The 23,103-nt window shown below is 41.9% G+C and overlaps 2 protein-coding genes across 6 annotated transcripts in view; both read left to right on the top strand.

Moving 5' to 3' along the window:
- MAMDC2 (MAM domain containing 2) overlaps positions 1 to 14,810 on the top strand; it is a 58,386-nt gene extending 43,576 nt beyond the window's left edge. Inside the window, exons 10-14 of one of the 3 annotated variants that reach the window (XR_014939147.1) lie at positions 7,990 to 8,083; positions 9,714 to 9,862; positions 12,205 to 12,464; positions 13,492 to 13,576; positions 13,881 to 14,810. Coding sequence is in view for 2 of the 3 variants with exons in the window: in XM_015849145.3 (XP_015704631.2) it covers positions 7,990 to 8,083; positions 9,714 to 9,866; positions 12,205 to 12,464; positions 13,492 to 13,576; positions 13,881 to 13,942 (654 nt within the window). In the remaining variant the exon portion in view is untranslated. Of the gene's footprint in view, positions 1 to 7,989; positions 8,084 to 9,713; positions 9,867 to 11,358; positions 11,559 to 12,204; positions 12,465 to 13,491; positions 13,577 to 13,880 lie in introns of those variants that run through there. The other 2 variants (XM_015849145.3, XM_085528221.1) reach the window with 2 other exon arrangements.
- Positions 14,811 to 18,464: 3,654 nt separating this feature from the next.
- The window catches only part of SMC5 (structural maintenance of chromosomes 5), a 42,624-nt gene continuing 37,985 nt past the window's right edge, over positions 18,465 to 23,103 (top strand). For 2 of the 3 annotated variants that reach the window (XR_014939146.1, XM_015849143.2), the window contains exons 1-3: positions 18,465 to 18,610; positions 19,959 to 20,100; positions 21,093 to 21,145. Coding sequence is in view for 2 of the 3 variants with exons in the window: in XM_015849143.2 (XP_015704629.2) it covers positions 18,489 to 18,610; positions 19,959 to 20,100; positions 21,093 to 21,145 (317 nt within the window). In the remaining variant the exon portion in view is untranslated. Of the gene's footprint in view, positions 18,611 to 19,919; positions 20,101 to 21,092; positions 21,146 to 23,103 lie in introns of all 3 variants that reach the window. The other variant, XM_085528220.1, reaches the window with a different exon arrangement.

The following is a 23,103-nucleotide window of genomic DNA, read 5'->3' as shown; positions in this document are numbered from 1 at the left end:
TTTATCACTGGTAATTGACCTTGACCTATTTGCTGTATGGATAAAGTTCCCACCCACACAACACAGAAGGTGTGGAAAGCTGTTCTGAGCACCTAGTTTGGAGGTAGTCAGTGTTTGAGGGCTGCTGCACTGCCCACTCAATAAGGCAGCAGTGGGAGTGGAGGCTGTGTCTTGTGTGAGCACGGGTGAGTGCTCTTGTCTTTTTCTCAGGTAACTTGCTCTTCTGTTGACAGGACCTGATGCTAACGCTTCAAACATGGTCCTCACCAGGAAACGGGCTTCCCATGCAAAGACTGTGGCAACCCAGACAGAGGGTCTGCTCTAAGATGTGGAGGTTCAGGTCTCTGGTTGCCAGGAGTGCCTCAGCCTGCTGCTGCCAGGAGAGGATGGGAAGGATGTGATTTGTGTGCAGTGTGAGCTCAACCTTGTGGTGGAGCTTAGGGAGGAGGTAGTTAGGCTGCGGACAATCAGAGAATGCAAATGGGAGATTGATTGGTGGAGTGACTCTCTGCGAGAAAGGCGCAGAGATTGCACTTCGCAGACTGAGGGAGTAATGGACCCTCTCTCTCACCATAGTCAAGCAGGGAGAGACAGCTTGAGAGGAGAGGAGGAATGGCAGTGGGTCTCAGCCCAGCGTTGCAGGCGACCCCCACCCTGACCTTCCTCGGTTCCCCTGGTCCCTCTCTGTAACAGATACAAAGCCCTGAAACCAGAGTGAGAGGTGAGTGATGATGATGATGAAGGGGATAAAGCCAGGCCTGCTAGAGATCGGCCTGGGGAAGTGGTATTGGGACTAGGAGAAAGACGAGGGGCTCAGCTGAGGTGCATCTACACTAATGCACACAGTATGGGCAACAAGCAGGAAGAGTTGGAAGCCATAGTGCAGCAGGCAAACTATGACCTAATTGCCATAACAGTACCTTGAGTACTGTGTTCAGTTTTGGGCCCCTCACTGCAAGAAAGACATTGCGGCCCTGGAACGTGTTCAGAGGAGGGCTACAAAGCTGGTGAGGGGTCTGGAGCACAGGCATTATGAGGAGCGGCTGAGGAAGCTGGGATTGTTCAGCCTGGAGAAGGGGAGGCTCAGGGGAGACCTTATAGCTCTCTATAACTTCCTGAAGGGGTGTTGTAGTGAGCTGGGGGTTGGCCTCTTCTCTCGTGTAATCAGTGATAGAACTAGAGGGAATGGTTTTAAGCTGCATCAGGGGAGATTCAGGCTGGACATTAGGAAGTATTACTTCTCGGAAAGGGTAGTCAGGCATTGGAATGCACTGCCCAGGGAGGTGGTGGAGTCACCGACCATGGGAGTGTTGGATGTGGTGCTGAGGAATATGATTTAGCCTGGAAGTATTGGTAATGGTTGGACTAGATGATCTTCTAGGTCTTTTCCAACCTTGATAATTCTGTGATTCTGTGATAACTGCATCAGTGAACAAGAGAAGAGCCACTAATGTCATCCATTTGGACTTTAGTAAGGCCTTTGACACAGTCCCCCATAAAATCCTTTGTGTTTTCAGTCCTGTCTGGGAAGCAGTAACCCACACTCACATTCTCCATCTTGTCTGGCCTTAAACCTGTTCCCTTTTCGAGCTTCAGATCCTGACATCCATGTCTCACTCTCTTTGCCGTGCCTGTCCAAGTTCTTATAAATTTTAGGTTGATTTTTTTTTTCTAATTTTTAATTTAATTTTATTTTTTAAAATTTAAAGTAATGAATTGAAAGAAAACAGAATTCTGGCACAGAAACCAAACCCTTACACTTTTCATCCTCCTGCTCCAATGTCCAGTAGTGCCCAAGCCAAAGGATTTTTGAAATAGGGGCAAAATAATGCCTTTTTTCCTAGCCTTATTCTTGGAAATGATGGAAGTGTTTTGGCTTGAATCTTACAAAACAAGCCTGAAGCAAGCACCCAGAATGGAAAATCTGAGCTGAAATCATTGCATCTTGGGATTGTTAATAACAAGGGAAAAATCTTTCAGTGGGGTGAGGTGGGATTAAAATAAGATGGAGCTACCACCTTTTCTCTGGTAGATGTAGTGGTTGATGTGGATATCACCTTGTTTTCTGTGGTGCATCAAGTCTAGACTTAAGAAGGTGTAGGCACGCAGAGTAGTTTAGCTGGTCAACTGCTTGGTTACCGGGAGCAACTTGTAGATTGGCTCAGTGACTATGGATACAGTAAACAGTCTCCTGGCTGCTCCTTAATGGCTAGCAAGGTCAGTGAGGTAGCTGTTACATTGCTTTGTCCAAAAAGTCCTGATGCTTGTAAACCGAGAAAATACTTGAATGTGTGTGTCCTTCATCTTACTTCCCAATATAAATATTACACCCAAGGCTTTGGAAACAAAGCTTAAAAATCAGTCTGATGTACTTTAATTGTGTGGGTGGTTTTTTTTTGTTTTGTTGGCTTTTTTTCTTTTTTTTTTTTCCTTTTTTTTATCAGGCCAGTAAAACATCTCAGATTTTCATCCTTTGGTTTGTGTAATGTTTTTTTGCAAGTTCTTTTGGAGTTAGCTAACTGCAGTCTGGCACGGAGCGTTGGCTTGAGTTCTGTGAGCAGGAAGTTTGGTGATGGCCAACAGACTTGTATTACGCTTTCAAAATACTGTGTTGAAAAAGTTAGGTGGGTATGATCCAACTGAGCAAGTAATAAGTTTTTATACATACATTGTAGATATGCATATATACGAACATACTGCAAAGACATATGTTGTATAAAACTAGTGAGAAGACATTTAAAATCCCAGTTCGTTTGTATCTGAGATGCTCTGTGTTTGAATTAGTTTACACACCCACGATCCATTCCATAAAAAGTGTTTTTGTACTCTGTAATACCCAGAAGATAAATGGGAGATGGGAGATCTTCCTAACAGCTATTAAGATAAATGAAACTTGCCATACCTTGTCATATAAATATCATTAAGGCAGCATAAAAATCTGACTCTGAAATTTGTAGATTCTTTTGATCTGATTAAATGAACTGAAACTGATTTTCCAAGTTCATACATGGCAAGGAAAGGTCAGTGCTAACTGAAAGACAAATTCACATGAGCCATGCACAGCATGGAGATATTTGCACGCACCATGGAATGTGAATTAGTATTTTAATTTTGTATGTGTGTGTCACCTTGTATGTGAGTTCACCTGTTCGTTTTCACCCATCACCCATAACCAATTTTAATTGCAGTTGTGAAAACATGAATCATATGAATGAGTGCTGCGCTTCAGTAGTTATTTGCTTTAAAACAAATGAATGAAAGAGGACTTTTAGGGAATCATTAGGCATTGAAATCATTTGCCACAGGAAGCCTTGCAAGCCAAGAACACTTTTTAAGCAACTTGGGCAAATTCATGGAAAATACACCTTGCAGAGACCAGTAAACACAGTGGTACCAGTATGACCTCCAATTCAGCAAGTGGTTTAGACAGCTAGGAGCTGAACAGATTATAGCAAGGTACAGATGTCTTTAGGGTGGATTTATTTCTTGCACTGTTTTCCCTAAACATCCATTATCACCTCATTCTCCTCCTTCTTGTGCCATGATAAGAGGGTCTTTGCACCTCTGTTCTTTGTTTTTACCTGTGGCAATGCTCATGAAATGAGTAGTAATTTTAATCTGTACTGATGAAATTAATTAATTCCTAGATTTCTCTTTGCTGCTAATAAATTAGTGTCTTCTGTTTCTCATAGGTAAATGACTAATGCAGGATGCCATAAACTCCTAGATTGCTGTGGCTAGCTCAACAGTATGAAGGACATAGGTTTCCAGTTATGTATAAGATAGAAGAGGGCTGATATCTTAGTCTTCACTTCCTCCTCTGCAAATCTCTCTACTGGACATGAAATAGGTGTAGCATTAACTCCTTGGCCTTAGCCTATTCTGTCAGCTGTATGTGTATTCCTGCAAACCATTTGCTTTGGATAGAAAAGGCTTTAAAACATGTTAGTTCAAATGACAATCTTATTGCCAATGTTATTCTGTTATGTATGTAGATATTTTCATGATCTGTTATTTTTCCCACTGGAGAAATGATAGATACTAATGTTATTTACATGGCAAGAAACTGAACTTGCATGGCAACCGCTGTTTTAAATCAGTTCATTTAAAATGGCACAGGAGGTTGCAGACATTCTAACTCTGGCTTAGTAGCATATTTCCGCTACTGATAAATAAGTCTGTATCTGTTTAAGACAAATAGAAACAAGCCATTTAAAATCTAGTTTAATCAGACTAGTTAAAAATAATTTGGGCTACACTGATAACATTTGTATGAAACAGCCCTGGGGAAATCAGCATGATGCACTGATTCCATCTGCCAGGACTGGTTGAGTGCTTCTATAGCTGTGCAGTACTATAAATGACTGAGGAGTTAGACTCACTGTTTTGTGAAAACATCTTGACTGCTTCTTTGTGTCATGTCACACTTTTGTTTTGGATGCTCATATTGTTTTTGGATTCCATAATGCAGGGTTTTGTGTCACTCTGAGGAAGCTACAGCAGTTGCTCCTCACAAAAACTGACTCAGTCAACCAAAACATCATTATAATTGCTTATCTCCTGGATTTTGAGTGAATCTAAATAAGTGTCCAACTGACAGAATGAGTTTTGTATCTATACGGATAAACTATATGTAGTTTAAGCATAGGAATGTTCAGCAGGATAAAGTCGGGTAAATTAATTTCCTGCAGAGGCTCGAGTTGTTTTTCAGACACTGGATTTGGCTGTTGTCCCAGCTTATCTTTTTTTAAAAAATATATATTTCAGCTGAACTGGTTTTATGATTGAGCAACAGCTATACTATCTTGGGATAAAAAGAAGGGATCTGAGAGCATCATTTATCCTTTTGTCTTCTTCTCAGGCCAGCTCCCTCCAACCCTCTTTTTATATATTGCCCAGTTTTCTCTTTTGTACTTTTTTATTTGCATGCCCTACTCTTTCTTATTCTCTGCTGAAAGAACGTTCATTTCACGTGCATACATTCAGCTCGCATCAACTTGTGGAGATGCAGGTGAGGGCTGGGAATCCTTTCCACCTAACTCTGTGTCTGAGGCACGACCTAACAATGTGGCATAAAAGAAGTGAAAACTTGCTGATGTTCTCATTTGGTGTTACTCCTTACTCATACAGTCCAGGATAAATTGTAAGAATTGATCACTGATACTTTTGATTGTGCATGCCAGCACTGCAAAATAAACAGACCAGCCTCCAGAAATCAAGGCAATCATTTGGAAGGAAACTTCCCAATAGCCTGGCTGCGTCTTCTTTCTGGAACAAGAAAATGACATCAGAGGAAAATGTATTTTATTTTCTCAGTAACACTGGCAACATCTGCCTGCATTGATAATGTTTTTAATTTAGCCTCCAAGATAGCGTGCAAGTCCAGAAAGATTTGTTACATCATGAAACAGCCAGTACATTGTTCAGTTGTCATTTTTTTTTATGAAAAGAGGCATGAGCGGAGCACAAAGATCCCCTTATTCTCTTCTCCAAGGTATGAGATAACTTCATGAATGATTATTTTTGGAAGAACTGACCTAGGAAATATTGTAGTGTAAAATGAGCAAATGTAAAGGACCATAAGACGCTCACATGATCAGATTTAGAAACATTACATGGGGTGAAAGTGAGTGGGGTGAAAGTGAGCGGCTGAGTGAAATGAGTTGATAACATTTTGGGGTGTAAAGCTCACATGCACTGAAACAGATGTTTAAAAAAGAAAGAAAGATTAAAAAAAAAAACCAAACCAACAAACAAAAAGACATTCAAGACAAAAATAGATCTGATCTTTCAAGAAAAATATTTTCTTCATCATTGCCTAAACCTAAATTGAGAACATAACAGCAAAATCAGCGAAGTGCACAATGAGCAACGTTAGTACATAACGCTGTTGCTCATACTGGAAACGCTGCATGCCCAAGCACTCATTCCTCCTTGTCACCCCTGCGCAGTTACGGAGTCTTCTCATGGCAGCGTGTCACCCAGGACCACAAAAAGAAAGCAAAGAACTAGTGATGCTAATGCTGTGGATGACAAAACCAAGCAAGTTCACACCTATCACTGAAGCAAACTGGTGCCTCATGCAAAGGATATACATTCAGTGGCCTGTGATAGCGCAAGTTATTGTTGTGATCCGTTACAAATGGAGCTCTTTTTGCAGGATCCAGCGGGTAATTACAAACCTTGTATGGAACAAATTATTGCAATTTAAGATTAAAGAACTTGATCCTGCTCCCAGTGATGTCAATAGGAAAACATCAGTCAGAACATGATTCCACAGTGCGGAAATGTTGTTTCACAAACGAAGACTGACCTCACCCTTTCATGTGTGGTTTTCTGAAGATCCTTGGGTTTAGGACTTCAATATGTCTTTAGTTTAATACAGTGTTCACCATAATGCGTTTATTAATAGTCTGTTGAATGACGTCCTCTCGACGTAAATAATTATTGTATTCTTTATTCCACAAGATGCTACCATGTTATTTTTAACAAATTATGCCTGTTTCTTGAGAGTGATTTGACAAATTAGGTGATGATCTTTGCCATATTCAACCTTAAGACAGGGAGTGCAGATCTGCAGAAAAGCACATGGGATCACTCTGAGGCCATTACACAGAGCAGCTGTGTGTGCTGTGCTGGGGCCGTCCAGAAGTCCATGCTTTTAACAGTTTGCAGGATAGATAATCCTCATTGCTGGCATTGGTAGCATTGAATGTAAAATGGTGTTTTAAAGATTGCTCTGTGCAGGGCAGCATAGCTCACACACTCTTCAATGGCTGTTTCATAAGTAGATAGGTAAATAAATACGGTTAAGCAAAGCAGTCTATAAAAATCTTGTGTAATGACTATATTGAAGGTGTTTACCAACCTTGCTAATAGAGGATATATCAGGTAATGCATGAAGTACAGTCTTTTTCCATCAGCATGAAACTGTCAATCATCATTCAACCTCAGGTAAGGTAGCTGGGATGTTTACAGTTGTTCCAGAGTGTTAAGATATTGGAGTGGACATTCATCTGTCGTCAGTCACTAGCACAGACCTCATCACAAAGGAATTGGTCTGAAAATCTCCACCCAAATTATGGTCATAACCTCAATGGCCAGACAGATGGTTTGCAGTATTTAGGCAAAGAAAACTGTTAGCAGTATTTTCACAAAATAAACCTTATTGTGTCTTGTGTAATTTGAACAGCTCTATGTTACCCCTGGGAGAAAAGCAGCTGGGAATCTTACAGTTTTAGTGGTTTCTCTGCATTTTACTTTGCCATCCTGTGAGTGACTTGTATTTTCCATGGCAGAATTAATGTGTAGTCAAATAAAACATCTTGGATACCATTCTTAATCTTCACAAAACCCAGATAAACACTGTGAGTGATGCTTAGCTTTTTCAGCCTTCTGCTTTATGATACTGTGGCCTTGTATCATTGCTTAAGAATCCCGTTTTGTGCAGTAGTTTCACCTCATTTCCTGGTGTTCTTTCTTGCAGTTTGCCTGGGCCATCGCAATTGGCCATCACTCTGCATTACTCTTTGAAATTAGTCTTTCCCTGGGTAACACCTCCTGGTTATAAGGACAGGATGGCTGAGGACCTTGAGCTGTTAATGCTGTTATGTTGGAGACATAACAATAAAAAAAACAAACAACTTTAGTGAGTCATCCTTTGACATGCTTTAAAAAATAGTCACATTCCGAGTAAGATGTCAACCATTCACAGAAATATATCATTTGGCTATAAAAATGGGAAAACACTTTCTATTTAATGAAAACATCTAAAATCCACTGGATTTTATGTGTCGGTCGTCTAGGCACTACTAGTAAGTGCCAAGTCAAAGTTAATACATCATTTCTGTACTGTCAATATTAAATCATTAGAGCATTTTTTGGAAAAAAAAAAAAAAAAGCAAAAAAAAAAAAAAAAGCTAATTTTGCAGACTTTAAACAGTGCCAGCTTTTGTTGGAGATGCATGAATTTTTTGTTCATTATTGCAGGTTGTCTTTGTGAGTTGGTGTAAGAGCTTCTGGGACTGCGGACTTGTGGCACTGGATGATATATCATTGAGCCTGGGAAGCTGCCAGGCTGCTGGTAAGACCATGTGTATTTGTTGTCCTACTGCTCTTACTTTATCCCCTTTTTAATAAGAACATTAACTCATGCCATCATTTTCCAAGCCTTTCCTACAGCTGGCTTCCTTTCACTGTTTTTTGTTGTTGATTGTTTTTCAGTAGGAATTGCATTAATCCAATTTTTGGTGTATCATAGGGAGGACCAGATTTTGTTACCTCCTAATTAACTTCACTGCCTCCAGTGCAGCTGTATACAAGGGTTCACACCTTCAAGAGCATACCACTTTATAAAAAGCAGTCAGACTGACAGGAAAGCAGTTTTTAGTTGCATAAGGAGACCAGGAATGCACACAAAAGTGCACGTTTCAAAACACAACACTGTTCCTTTTGCCCAGAAATACGGTTGTATGAGGCCAAGATACAGTCCGTCCCTTATCTGAGCTGAAGCTCTGTAATGAGCACAGATAAGAGGAGTCCAGCTCTCCACCCTCAGTGGGAGGAATTCATTGCTTCTGAGCAAGTCTTTACCCTTTGACATGCGCTGGGTAACCCCTCTGAACTCACTCGCACTCCCTCTTCTGGGTCTTTTTGAGGTTTGATAATGTAACGATTGTATCCTAATTTGGAAGCATTTCTGATGAAACAGGCACAGTCCGTAGTCCCATTCACAGCCCTGCCTTTGAAATGGTGATAAGACAGACTGACCGTGCCACTTAGACTGCCATGGCGTAATAACTAATTTATGACCTGTTCTGATTGGATTCACACATCCAAATAGTGAGTGCCATCAGTGGGGAAGGACAAGTCACACGTACAAAGCTGCGTAACTTTTTTCTAAAGAATATCCAACAGTTGCCTATTTTGTGTCTCTGTAGTCCCTAAGGAAGCTGTAAATGAACCGAAGGTGCAAAACTGATATTTAGAGGCATAGTTATGCTGGCACTTGTCACTGGTGGCAACAAAAACAAAACCCACCCTTAGCATGTAAGGTGTGAACACTCCCTCTTCTCCAAGAGGGAAGGCAGCTCCCGGTGCCTGCTCCTGAAGCACTGATTCAAGTTGTAGCAGAACAGCTGGCAGAAACTTCTTTATTATCATACTGGCAAGTACTGGAATTCTTGTCATACTTTCTTCTACATCGTCTAATGGGGCTGTAACCCTGAAAATACTCTCGTAATTACAGCTCTGCAGTCTGTTGCATGTGATGGTGGAATTGGATGCCAGGGCAATACAGCAGGGCTCAGTGTGGCGGTTGATTTCAGGTCGCAGAAAGCTCTTTCTGTGGTAGGATCTGTTAATACATGTGACACATACTGGAGCTCATTAAACTGCCTTCAGTACCACAGGAGAGAAGGAAATGAGGCTGGTAGAGCCCTTTTGGAGGAAGAGCTACAGTAAACTATATGAGGTGTTTGAAAGGATGTTAGTAGATGTTAGTGAGCCAGACTGAGGCACAGATTTCCCCAGAGCTGTGAAGAAAATGAAATTAAATCCTGTATTTCAGTTTGGAACTGACTTTGTAGGCTTGTGACTAATCTGTTGCTAGGTAAACAGAAGTGATCTCAGCAGAAGCAATGCATTGTTTGTGTCATCTCTCCATACATCTGTCTAATATATTTGCAGTTTTAAACAATAACATCTCGTTATAGATCTCTTGCCACCCTCTCCTGGTGAGTGTACTTTTGAAAAGGATGAGTGTGTGTTTACCCAGAAGAAGAAAGGTCGTGGGAGCTGGCAAAGGAGTCGGGGTCCGACTCCCACCTCTTACACTGGACCAAAGGGGGACCACACTACCGGGGTAGGTGAGTTAAGCTTCACATTGAACTTTCTGAACAGAGATTAAGAATTAATCAAAATACTCTGAGATGAGAACACAGGAACCTTAAGCTTATGTGAATATTCCCTAAAGCAAAATGAAAACAAGTAGGTAAAACTCAGCTCTTCTTCTTGAGCACCTTACTAGTTGAACTGAGGAGAAAATATGGGTAATACAGGAGCAGTCCCACAGGCCCTTTATCTTAAAAATCTGTTCTATCACCCCACTTCACTCTTTGTACTGTGCCCTTTTGCTTTCTGAAGGAGTCAAGTGAATGAGGACCCCATCAGTATGAGTGAGCTCACAGGAAACTGCATCCAAGTTTCCCCCCCCCAGCTGTCATACCCAGTGACTTTTGCTAAATACAAATTGCATTACTGTGCTGGATATTTGTGCTCCTGCAGAAGAACACCTCAGCAATGCTTTTACTGGCTCTGGTGTAAGATGAAGCTACCCTAAGGCTTGTAAACTTCAGATGCTTATGTGTGTTTCAGAAGACTCAGGGTGCCTTGCATTTGCCCTCCTCTGGGAGAGAAAATATTCATTCAGCAAGGAACAAAGTCAGTGGCAGACAAACTGACTCACTACTCACTGTGGCTATCAGTCCAATCTGTAAAAAATTTTAGCTGGGCTATTAAAGCAGTTGACCTGTGCAAAATGCTACCAAGAACTACTATTACTCTGTCAGCTGTGACTGAGTGTAAATCACATCCAGTGGTAGTTATTTCAGCTGTGCATCTGAAATCTTGCCCTGTGCAAGCCTAATCGATAAGAGTTATGCCCTATTTCTGATCTCCCTATTTCTGTAGATAACTGAAACTCAGTTCTGTAAAGTGATTTAATGTCCAGGCTTGCATTCCCCCCATGGATATTCCCTAGGTAATACCATTCTTTCTCTTATCTCCTGTTTCCAAAGGCAATATCCATCTCCTTACAGCAGCAACACGTTAAAACAGATTCTTGCAGAATGACATTAACCTGATTCTTAATTTCTCAGGCAGAACCTGACTTCAGACCCATTTTCACTTCATTATATTATTTACTAAGCATTGTGAGATTGGAGACTGATAGTTTGTATTCTTGGTGAACCAAGAGAATCTTTTAAGCTTGGCCTGTGACAGGAAAATGTGTTTACAGCAACATAAACATTTATTCCTTATATCATGAATTTGCAGTGGAATGTGCTGTAGAAATATGTGGATTCAAATTCACCAAAAATAGTCTTTCCAACAGTTAATAACATGATTCAGGCCTTAAAACTAAAGGCAAGATACTCTACTATGATACAGTATGAGCTGTTGGTGTTGATTTTTGACTCAGATATCTCTCAAGCATAGTTAGTATCAAAATTCATGGAGCTACTTGCACTAGGTTTAGAATAAATAACCTAGGGAAATCTCCAACACACAGCAGCAAATGGTCTTTTCTTTACAGATCTGCAGCTGCAGATACTCACCCTTTTCACCCTTTCTCTCTAGTGCTGCAGACCACCAAACTACATCTCTACCTAGAGGATGACTTCAGCATGGGTTTGTTTAGGTAACAGGGCTTTCAGGATCCTGAGACAGACCTACTGCCTGCTCTTGCAGTTCTCAGTCTTCCTCCTGCTTCACTGGTCCTCATGATTCTCCTCCCTCCTGGGGTCCATCTCAAGCAAAACAGCTGCCATGTGCAGCAGGTGGGACGTGGGGGTGTTTCTCAGTCTTATGGTACATCTCAGCTTGGATCTTTCCTTACTTGGAAATCACTAAATGATGGATCTCAGAGAGGCAGGGGGAATAAGTTATCTGCCAGCAATTAATGAGTAATTTTTCGAGAGATCAGGACTGGTGACAGTTTCTCACTCATTTGTGGATTCTAGGTAATCCAGTTTTACTCACTCATGTCTTTGCATCTTGATGACAGAAGGAAAATATTAATTATGTCAAATGTGATTTGAAAGAGGTACTTCAGTTCATTTACTTTGTTAATAGCACTGGTTCCTACACCTAGCCTAAACAATCATATTGCTGGTTTCAGAACAAATATGGTTTGTTTTCTTACTCTGCATTGTTTTCTGATGTTGTATATTTTGATGGATATAAAATGGATGAGGTTTTTTTAGTGTTCTTATACTAGCATTCACAAACATTTTAATTACTGCAATACACAACTATTACAGTATTGCAGGTACTGCAGCACACAAGTACAGCAGATAGTTTATCACAGTTTTCCTTCTCAGAAATTTCAGTCATGGGTTTCTGTGTAATGAGCACATGGAGCTAATTAGTGGGTTAACAGAATGTGTTCTTCTTTACTAATATTTGATTGTGTGTCTTTTTAAGGATACTACATGTATATAGAGGCATCCAACATGGTCTATGGACAGAGAGCATACCTAGTTTCAAGATCACTGAGAGGGACCTCTGGAAAACAATGCTTGACATTTTTCTATCACATGTATGGAGCCGGGACTGGATTATTAAGTGTTTATCTAAAAAGAGAAGGTGATGATGAAGAGATTCCTTTATGGAGGAGGACGGGGGAACAAAGCATCTCGTGGCTAAGGGCAGTAATAGAATATGAAAGTGTTAGAAACTACCAGGTAAGAAAAAACAAACACAAAATGGAAGGTAAAGCTGAACTGTGCACTAGAATCCAGGTTTTGAGTTGTATAATAAAAAAGTATACAGCACTGAATGAATGGATGTCTGAACAAGCTGAAGTAATGCATGATTTTGGGATAGAAAACAAGAGGACAGAACAGAACAAACCGATGAAGATCACTGATTCCAACTGCGTGACCAGTTCAGGGATAACCAGAAGTTAAGGGATGTTACTGTCAGCTTTATCCAGATGCCTTCTTGAAGTGACTCGGGGCTTCAGCCACCTCTCTGGGAAGACTGGTCCTGAAGTTAAATGAAGCATTAATTAATTCCTTATCTCAGAGTTACTTTTTAAAATGATTTAAGTGTTGTTTTTCCATCACTTCTTCTCAGTAGTGGTAGACTGTATTTAGATCACTTGTGCAATTTTTTTCCCCTCCACAGTCTAAATCCTTGTCTAAATTTGATGCTGTCACTAAGCTGTGATAAACAGGCTGCATCTTGCAGCACGGTCTTTTAGGGTGGCACAACAGGCAAGGAATGATGCAAAGAGAGCTGAACTGATACTGACTGAAGCAGCGCTGGGCAGAAGACTACTAAACTTTCATTGAAAGCAAGTTTAGCTTCATCAGTAATGATGAATCACAACAGAATGTTGTTGGGTTTTTTTTTGTTTGTTTGTTTGTTTTTCTCTCCTGGCTTTCAGTTGAGTAACACATGACAGTACGTTTCAGGTGAAAAGGAAAACAGGCATATTACATCACTGGAGTAGATTACCAGTAGTTCATAATAAAGAAGTATCGTACTGAACTGTGAGAACAAATCTGTTCCCTTCAGACATACCCAAAGTCTGTGACCAAGGAAGTTAGTCCAGTAATGGAGGATGGAGGTGTTCTCCCAAGAGCCAGGCTTTCAGCACTCACTAGATCCCCGAACAGACTGCATGGTCTTAGGGGGGAGGGATTGTTCTTTTAGTCGTTCCTTCTAGGTGGGGTATTCATCAGAAGCTATGTCTTATCTTTACAGATTATTTTTGAAGCAATCCGTGGGGTGTCGATGAGAAGTGACACAGCTATTGATGATGTTCTGTTCCAAGCAGGACCCTGTTTAGGTAAGTTTAAGCTTACTTTGCTTTTCTTAGGAGACATCTAGCAAGTCGCGTGGTGTTTCATTGCACTTAGATGGGCGGTATGTCGTTCCTTGAAGCCCCTCTGAATTTGTCGTTGTGTTGCTGTTCATGTAGAATTTTTATGAACATGTGAAACCATTCTTCAGAGTTTGGTCTAGTAAAAATCTTGTAGCACTTTTTAAAAGCTGTGTGGCAGTTCCATGTAAGTCTAACACAGTAATTACATTCTGACTTATATATTAAAAAATACTGGCATTTACACTAGTTCCCCTTTTTTGTATTCTAGAAGTGGAAGAAATTCAGTTCTCATCAGGCTATCCAGACAGCTTAAATGAAATTGAGTATTAAATACAGTCTGCTGAAAGGAGTGGGATGCACAGGAAGCTTTTATGTGAGAAACTGCACAACGGCCTGTTTTAAAATGTGCTTTAAGTGAAGACTGGACTCATTCGGATACTCACCCAAGTGTAGGAGAAACTCAGAGCACTCGCGTTCCTCGCCTTCGCAATGAAATTATCGACTCAGGGCTTCTTAGACTGTTTTATAATGTTTATTTTTTTTTTCTCTTTTGCATGAGGTTATCAACTATATATCAAGGCTTCCTGTTTTGCACAGATCATTCAACACAGTATTTTAGTGCTTTGTGTGTGTGTGTGTGTGCGTGCGTGTGTATGTGTAAATCTTTCTGGTATATAGGAAAAAAGGGGAAAGCAAAGGTGCACAATTAAAATCTAATATTGTGTTATCTTAAATCTGCATTCAGTGAATGTTTTGTGTTGGGTACAGAATGGCTTTATGTTAAGGAAAGAATAAATACTTAAAGAGAATAAAGAAAATACTATTAGATACTACTAATATCCTACAGGCTAAGTGCAATTATTCATAAGACAATTCTCTCTGGGAAACTCTTAACACTTTGCTGGTAATTTTTGTGTTTTTGTATTCTTTTATTGTAAGAAATATATTTGTCATCTTTAGCAATAAGAAGCTCACTTCTCGTGTTTCAGTATAAATCAGCGTAACCTACTGCCAAATAAAACAGTTCGTACACTCACAAAGAATGTACTCACACTTTACCCAACCACAGTGCCTTGCAATTGTATGAAGTAGATATCAAATTCACTCAACTTGTTAATTTTGAGGACTTTTTTAATATTTGTGTTTGAAGTTTGTTTTGAAAATATTAAAACTTCCTAATAAAATATAACTTTGAAAATTGCCTGCTTCAGACTTTAGTTATTGGTGCAATGAAGAACAACTTAGTTAATTATTAATATATCAGCCTGCATTTGTTGTTGTGAATGTGAAAAAGGGAAGAGCGTGGGTTGTGTAACATGGAAAATGGTTTGATCTATGACAGGAAGCTCCTGTACTGACCCATAGAAGCCATTCAAACATTCAAGCTCTTTCTGCAAGGTGGGCACCCTGAATAATGGAAATAAATAGCCTTTGATCCATTCAGAACAGAGGATGTGTCCAAATACAAAATCCCCCCCACACCTGATTTCTGCCCTGGTTCCATTTTTGTGTACTCTCTGTTGCAGCAGTAACTGTACAGGGAGCACAGAAGGGCAAAGACCAGTTCTGAGACTGTTATGCGCTCAGCCTACTTACTGTCTGAACGTTTCTTCCAAGAGCAACTGGAGAACCCACAAGTAATTGCTTTGAGCCCAGTTGTGGCATAATCCATAGGAACAGCTATGAGAACTTCAGAAGCTGCTGAAGCACCCCAGACACTAGAAAGCTTATATTTGATTGCTGTAATTGCAGAGTTGTGCTGCAGTGGAACTGAAGTTGTCCTCAAAGCAGAGGAAAAGGTCTTTTAATACCCTCTTGCACAATACTCTTCTATACTCTTTAAATGTTTTCCATTAGTTAGCATTTTGTTATTATCCTTACTTTAAAAAGAGCACCAGAATCTGATCCCAGTTGCACCAATGGAAATACAGAAAAACAACAGAGGATATCACTGTTACTCTAGATTTATATTAATGCAAATCAAACTGCATTCTGGAGAGTACTGTATCACACCAAAATAAACCTAACGTAAACACAGGTTTATAATCACGAGGCTTTAATAAAACAGCACAAACTGAATGCTAAATAACTGGCATTTTATTAGTTTGGACCTTAACACAGCTCAGGAGTGAGTGTGAGAACATGCTCAAGACAAACACTGCTGCTAAAGGACTGCCTTGTAAGGTAAAACCACAGAGACAGCATGCTCCTCTGGTAGGGTGATACATGAGTCAAAAGGTTCCTCCAGCCCCACTCAGTGGGTTGCAGGGAAGGTAAATCTTTGGAATTCCCCAAATAAGGCACTCCCTGGTTGGCAGGGAGTAAGAGATGCCTCAGCAGGACCCGCTCCACCTCCCCCACCTTCTCTCCTGAACTCAAGTTGTTGAGTCAAGTTCCTTGACTGAAGGAGTAAAGAGAGATGAAAGAAAGTAGCCGAGTAATCATACATTGAACAACAGCTATGCCAACTATCAAGAGCACAAGCCCAATTAGCAAGGCTATACTGATTTGCGCCAGCCATTTCCCCCACTTCATCAGTGCCAGAGACTGTAAGATGCTGGAGAATCAGGATCTGAGTGAGAGTCTATCACCCTTCCACCAAAATCTGGCCTCTGGAGATGGGGATTGTACCTTTTCTTGGGTATTTCTTGCAATGCTATGCTTTCTAAGTGTGAGTGGCAGTATCCTAGAAGCAGGAAAAACAATCCCAGTCTGTTTCTCTGAAAGGAACTATGAAAAGCATATCTTTGATTTGCCTATCCTCATACTGATATCCTGTTTTAACAGGAGGACAAAGATGAAGGGCAGCTTTACCATCATATCTTGATTTGTTCATTTCCTCCACTGTTTAATGGCAAGCTAATTCCCTTCCAAGCATCTCCTGCTCCTTAGTTGGACTGCCACAGTCATTCACCATCTTCTTCTCCAACAAGCCAGCAGCTTTTAACTGTAATTCATGATGTCTCACAAAAGCATCATGCAGCTGGTTCTGCAAACTCCCTGTCAACTCTCATAATGATTCAATTTCTTGCTTTGCTTGCATTGTGATGCTCGTATGGTAAAACATCCTGCAGCCCTGCCTCTGCAGGACCAGGTCCACCTCCCCCACTTTCTCTCTCAAACTCGAGTTGTTGAATAGAAGGTCCCCTTTTGGTCCCTTCCAAGCTTCTATTTCTAATTTCTTTAGTTCCTTAGGAATTACTTTTATTAAAAAGAATTACAAAGCTGCTATCTCACAAATGAAACGCAAATATTTTCACTATCCTTCCATATACAGATATTACTAGCACACACTGCTGTTCTTTTGTCTTGGACATGGATCTGAAAGAGAGTCGTATTGTTGCTGAAGATAATTCACTCTTCAGCTGATCCCAACTTCTTTCCTCCTCTCCCCAGCTCCTTCCCCTGTATTCTAAGTAACTTTCTCACTCCCTTTCTGCTTTCTCTCCACCTGTTCTCTGAAGGAAACAAACTGCATCAACAAAGTTTTTCCTCATTGGTCCCAGTTTGGCTACATTCAGTCATACAGAGCATCTTGTAGAGAAGGCTATGGGGAGATCTGATAGAAGCCTTCAGTATCCAAAGGGGGCCTATAAGAAAGGACAGACACTTTAGCAAGGTCTGTTGTGACAGGACAAGAAAAAAAATGGTTTCAAACTAAAAGAGAGGAGATTCAGATTGGTTATTAAGAAGTTGTTTTTTACAAAGAGTGGTAAGGCACTGGAACAGGTTGCCCAGAGATGCAGCAGAAGCCTCTTCCCTGCAGTCATTGAAGGTCAGGCTGGATGGTGCTCTGAGCACCCTGACTGAGCTGCAGGTGTTCCTGGTACAGGGCAGTTGGACTAGATGGGCCTCTTAGGATCCTTTGAAGCTCAAACAATTCTATAGGCCTGTATCTTAACAGACGCAGCTTCAGCATTTACAGAGTATTACAGACGTGCCTGAGCCACAGGTGGCCTCACAGCATCTGCATGCTAATCCTCCCACCAGATCCTGGTTCACTCTGCTGACACGTTGCTTCCCATGTAAATTTTCTGTCAAACAGCGATAGTTACGGGCAGGCTCCTGGTACCACAGAAGCACTTTGCCATCTCTGCCTCCATCAGTACTCACCAGCCCCCGGCTCGCTGTGGGACGAGGCACATGGAAAGGGCAAGGAGCATCAAGGCACCGCCGGCAGCCCTCGGGACAGCTGCCATTATCACACACAACAGCAGGCCGCCACCACCCATCCTTTGCATCGCCTTCCTCAACACAAAACTATCGCGTGTAAAATAAATAAATAAGAATTACCCAGGCACTTTATTAAATTGAAAATGAAAATGCGATCGAACCAAACGCGGTAGCGAGAGAACGAGAGGATCCCGCCCAGCCCGAGCCCCTCCGCCGTCACTCAGAGGCCGCCTCCGGGCCCGGCCTGCAGCTGCCACCTGGCGGCACGGCCGCGGGCAGCACCTCACGCCTCACACCGCCCGGCAGCGGCATCAGGCGGCGACAGACAAGAGATCGCGGCCGATAAGGCGAGCGCGGGGTTCGCCGACTCCGTGCGGCCGCTTCGGTTGTGCCGGCCCAACGCCCGCGGTACCGGACGGGAGTCGGTTCTTAACTCGGCCCGAGCTGCCCACACGCGCGACCCGCAGCGTGCGGCGCCTCACGTCCCTCTTTGAGGGCAGGAGCGCAACGCCCGCCCTCGGGCCGGCCCCTAATCCTCCAGCCAATGGGCACCGGCCCTGCGCCGTGCGGGAGCCCCCGTGCGGCCGAGCCAGCCAATGAGCGATCCTGTCGCTGCAGCGCGCGTGCCCCATCCCCTCCCTGCCGCCCGCCAATGGGAGCGCGGTGCGGAGCGCGCGCTGGGTGAGGGCGGGCAGCGGGTAAGATGGCGGAGCAGGCGCGGCTGCGGGTGGACGGCTCCCAGCTGCGTCTGAGTAGCAGCCGCAGCAGCGGGAAGCCGCGCTTCGTGGAGGGTTCCATCGTCAGGATCTACATGGAGAACTTCCTGTGAGTCCGCGGGCGGGCGGGCTTTCTTCTCCCGGGCGGTAGTTGAGAAGCTGGCGCCGGCCGCGGGTCGCGCCGGGGCTGTTGGTGCGCGGTGCGTTGGGGGCGAAGGTCGGCGGCTGGCGCGGGGCGCGTGCCCGCCCAGGAGCGTCAGTGGGGCCGGGCGGGCTGCGGGCCGGGAGCGCCGGGCGCGGGGCAGCCTCCGCCGGCTGGTGGGGCGTGCTGCGGTGCCCACGTGTGATGAGCCGCCTGCGGGGAGCGTAACGCTGCCGCCCCGGGGGGCAGACGAGGGATCGTGCGGGCGGCGGGCTGCCCGTCGCTCGGGGGGCGGTGTCGCTTCCGCGGCGCTGCGTTCCGCCGGGGCGTGCCGGCCGTGCCGCTCCTCTGGTCCCGGTCGGTGCCTTCATCCCATTTCCCGCATTAATCAGGCGGCTGTGGAGACGCGGAGGGAAGAGGAGCGCGGAACGCGCCCGGTGGCAACGGGGACTGGGCTTGAGAACCCTTGGAATAAAGTGTCCGTGGCGCTGATTATTGCGGTTCTGAGCTCTGCATGCTGGGAGCACAGCTCTGTTTGGAGTTGGCTACCAGGAAAGCTTTCAGTTCCGTTTCTTAGCGTCCTGTGTGCCCTTGTCAGCCTTAAGAACAATTTTGTTCAGCATAAATCATGGGTTCTAAAACATCTTCAAGTCCTAGGGCAAAGGATTTGAGTATGTTGGTTTCCAGAAGTACATCGTGGTGTTACTGTCATATTGTTGGTACTCCTGTTCCCTTCTTGGTGACAGCACCTTGTTTTCTCTCTGTGTCTGGTACAGGCTGTGGACAGGACTACAAATGTTAGAGCTTATTACAGATCTAGGATGTTACTGATCATATTAGCTTGCCTTGCATTTGCATGCTTGTAAGAAATGAAAGCTACCGGGTCGTGTCCAGCCTTCAAGGAGGAGTAGTACCACAGAACCCAAAGACTTCTTGCAGAACTCAAATGTCATGATGTATATTGTACAACTTAGGCTGTAATCTCCTTCTGCGACTGCAATGAGAGGCAGCAGAGAGGGTAATATCGAGTCCTAATAAGTTAATAGGAGTTGTCACTTTTTTGGGCTGGATTTCATTCCTTATAACCATTTGTTCTGAAGGAAGTTGTTACCAATGAATGCTCCAATAGGTAGGAATTTGTTCTACTGTGTTTCATTCTGGGGTTTATTTACAAAATAACGGTTAAACAAGGAGTCTGTCCTGTAAAATCACGATCTGTCGTATTTAATATAATGAGAATAGTTTTGAGCAAGTAATTTTTATTTTTATTTTTAAGATGACGTGTTGTTTATGAAGAAAATATTGTGCTTTCCAGAACATATGACGTCTGTGAATTACGTCCAGGACCCAACCTGAACATGATCATAGGAGCTAATGGAACAGGAAAGTCAAGCATTGTATGTGCCATCTGTCTGGGACTGGCTGGAAAACCTTCATTCTTAGGGCGAGCTGAAAAGGTGACTATGAACATTTTTAATTTGCATGTTTAATGTGAACTTCATTGAGAGCATTGTCCTGCTGGGAGGGGAAAGGAATGATGATTTGCTTTTGTAGAATGTATAAAGTGTTGAAGCTGCAGAATAACTTGGGCCAGAGACAAGGGCCATTATCAAAGGGGTTGCCTTACTTAACTGCTGATTGAATTAAAAGCATTAAAAAATGGAAAATACGTTAATTGTACTGAAACCTGAGTAGTGAAAATGTTATATCTAAAGATAACTGACTTCCGCAATGCAGGAGAGTGTCAACCATAAAGTAAGATTTCCTTGTTGTGTATAAGGGTGTTTTATAAAGGCTGGGAGCCATTGATCTGGATGACTTTCAATTCTGCTATTATTATTTTATTTTAGGGTTCATCATGTTTGCTTCCAAGAGATTGTAGTGACATTAAGACAGAAAATTTATTAGTATTGTCAGTTTTTTAAAACTTTTTTTCTCTTGCTTTCTGGGCAATTTCAGTTACATGAAATACATCCCAGTAGCTCTTGGGAGCGCTCAGTCTGGTTACTTAAATGATTGTGCATATTATGTGATAACAGCTCTATCTTGATCTAAGATAAACACTGAAATTGCCTGCGTGGCAGCAGTGTGTTGATGTTGTTATGATTGTGTACTCCTATGCTATTAGTATTAACATGTGCCAGTGCCAATTGGTTTTTATTGCCTTTGTCACTGAACTTGTTCATTTCTGCAGATTTGCTGGCTAAAATTTGTTCTGAAGGTTGAAATTGACCAGAAAAATAATCTGTGGAGTAAGTTCTAGTGCTCTTATTTAAAGAGAAAGTTAATAGCATCTTCCTTTATTTTTAGCTAATATGCAGCCAGAAGAAAAATAAGGTTTTCAATAACATATACCATTACAGTCAGTAGTTCAAATGCATATTTTGGTTAGAGATTGCATTTTAAAACAGTCATTTTGCAATAATAATTTCTGTAATTCATTTTGTAGGTTTCTCTCTTTGTAAAGCAGGGCTGCTTAAAAGGTTTAGTGGAAATCGAACTGTAAGTACTAAAATTATATTTCCTCATGAATTTTTAATTAGATTATTTTGTCGCACACTTTCCTACACAGCTGTGAAAAAAAATAGTATAGAGACCTTTCTCTAAGCTGATTTCTTTTTTTTTTTTTTTCCCCTTAAACTTCAGCATTTTAAGCTTGAAAACATATAACTCAAAAGTAGACAGTGATGGCTGGTCTTAATTTTGCTTTCTGAAGCATTTTACCTTGTCTTTGTGTACAAAGGGTATGTAGAAAAAAGGCTGGTGTGTGTGTGTATATATATATATACATATATACATATGTATATAAATAGTGTATTCAGGTTTTGATGGTATGGGAGGAATTGACTCAGTACTACTGTCATGATACAGTGGTTGGAAGTGATTTAAAAAGAAAAAAAAAAAAAAAAGGAGCATGATGTATATTCTAAAACCAGGTATTCTGCCTTCACCAATAATGCTGACTTGATGTGAGGGGTTCTTCAGTGTTCCTACTGGAAACGCTATTTACTGAAACCAAACAGAAGGCTAAAACTAGATCTGACTAATTCTTGGCAATACGGTCTTCTAGGTAAGCTTACCCAAGATAGAGCAACTGAAATGTAATTCAGAGTTAGTCTGTAAAATCAGTCAGTAACTTATGTTTACTGGCCCTGCGCTCATAGATGTGAGACTGGCCGACCTATAGTTTCCCAGATGCCCTTGCTGAATTTTGAAAATTGGAGTGACATTAAATCCTTTGGTCTCGATGGACTTCTCCATTCTCCAAGATCTTCCAGACATGATAGAGAGTTCAGCAGCCATCTCTGCCAGCTCCCTCAGCACACATGGCTGCATCCTATAGGGGATTTGTGTGCATTGATTTTGGCTGGGTGCTCTCTGACCATCTCCTTCTCAGCCCTAGAGAAGCCTTCCATTTCCCAGACTTTCTCTCTGACTTCTAAGGTCTGGGATTTCCAAGGGGCAGTCTTCATAGTAAAGACTGAAGCAAAGAAGGTGTTCAGTATTTCCACAAAGGTCTTTGTGTCCCCTATCACTGGGGCACCCACATCGTTTAGTAGGGCACCCACATTTTCCCTAGTCTTACTGTTGACGTACTTTAAAAAACATTTCTTGTTGTCCTTTACCTCCTTTGCAAGATTTAATTCCTGGTGGGCTTTAGCCTTCCTTGTTGCATCCCTACAGTCCTGACAGTGTTTCTGTATTCTTCCCAAGTGGACAAGCTCTCTTTCCACATTTTGTGGACCTTCTTTCCTTTTAGTTTATCTACAAGTTCATTGCTCATCCATGCAGGCCTCCTGCCATCTTTCTTATTTTTAGGGTTGCACCAGTCTTGAGATCTTGACTGTCTCATTGCTCGTTTGTTTCTGATGTTAACCTGACGAAATTTTTTGAAGTGCTGAAGTAGAGAACAGAGTGGGCAATTGGTGCATCACTGCAGTTCTTTAGAAGCAGAAAATGAAAGCTTCTATTTGTGTTTTTGTTCAGTACGATGCTGTTTTTATTTCCAGGTAGAATGCTTATACACAGTTTACGGATGGAGTTCTGTACATGAATATTGCTTGCTTTAAGAATTTAGTCATTTTATACCTCCTGTGTGCTAATTTTAATGCTTACTATTTCAAATATTATGTTTTTATTAAGTTATGTTTTTATATAAACCGTTCTGTATGTAACAATTTTTAAACTGTTCATACATTCATTAGGAATACGTTATTTATATAAGTACCTCCAAGCTGAGATTTGGATGTATTTGTGATGTTTTCAGTGTTGCAACAGAGATGCAGTGGGATTAATTCATCACTAAAGTACTGAATACTATCTGAAACAAAATTTTCCACAAATGTTCAGTTATTAAATATTTAAGCATCAGAGAAGTTTTTAATGTGCTAGCTAACATACTTTGGCATTTTTTAAGCTTTGCGTACTCTCAAAATTCTAAAAACTTCTTTTATTAATCA

The sequence above is a fragment of the Coturnix japonica genome, chromosome Z, assembly GCF_054131305.1.
Source record: "Coturnix japonica strain WE chromosome Z, WE-NBRP24, whole genome shotgun sequence".
NCBI lineage: Eukaryota > Metazoa > Chordata > Aves > Galliformes > Phasianidae > Coturnix > Coturnix japonica.
The sequence above is the reverse complement of the archived record's forward strand: the minus strand, read 5'-3'. Positions and strand labels throughout refer to the sequence as shown.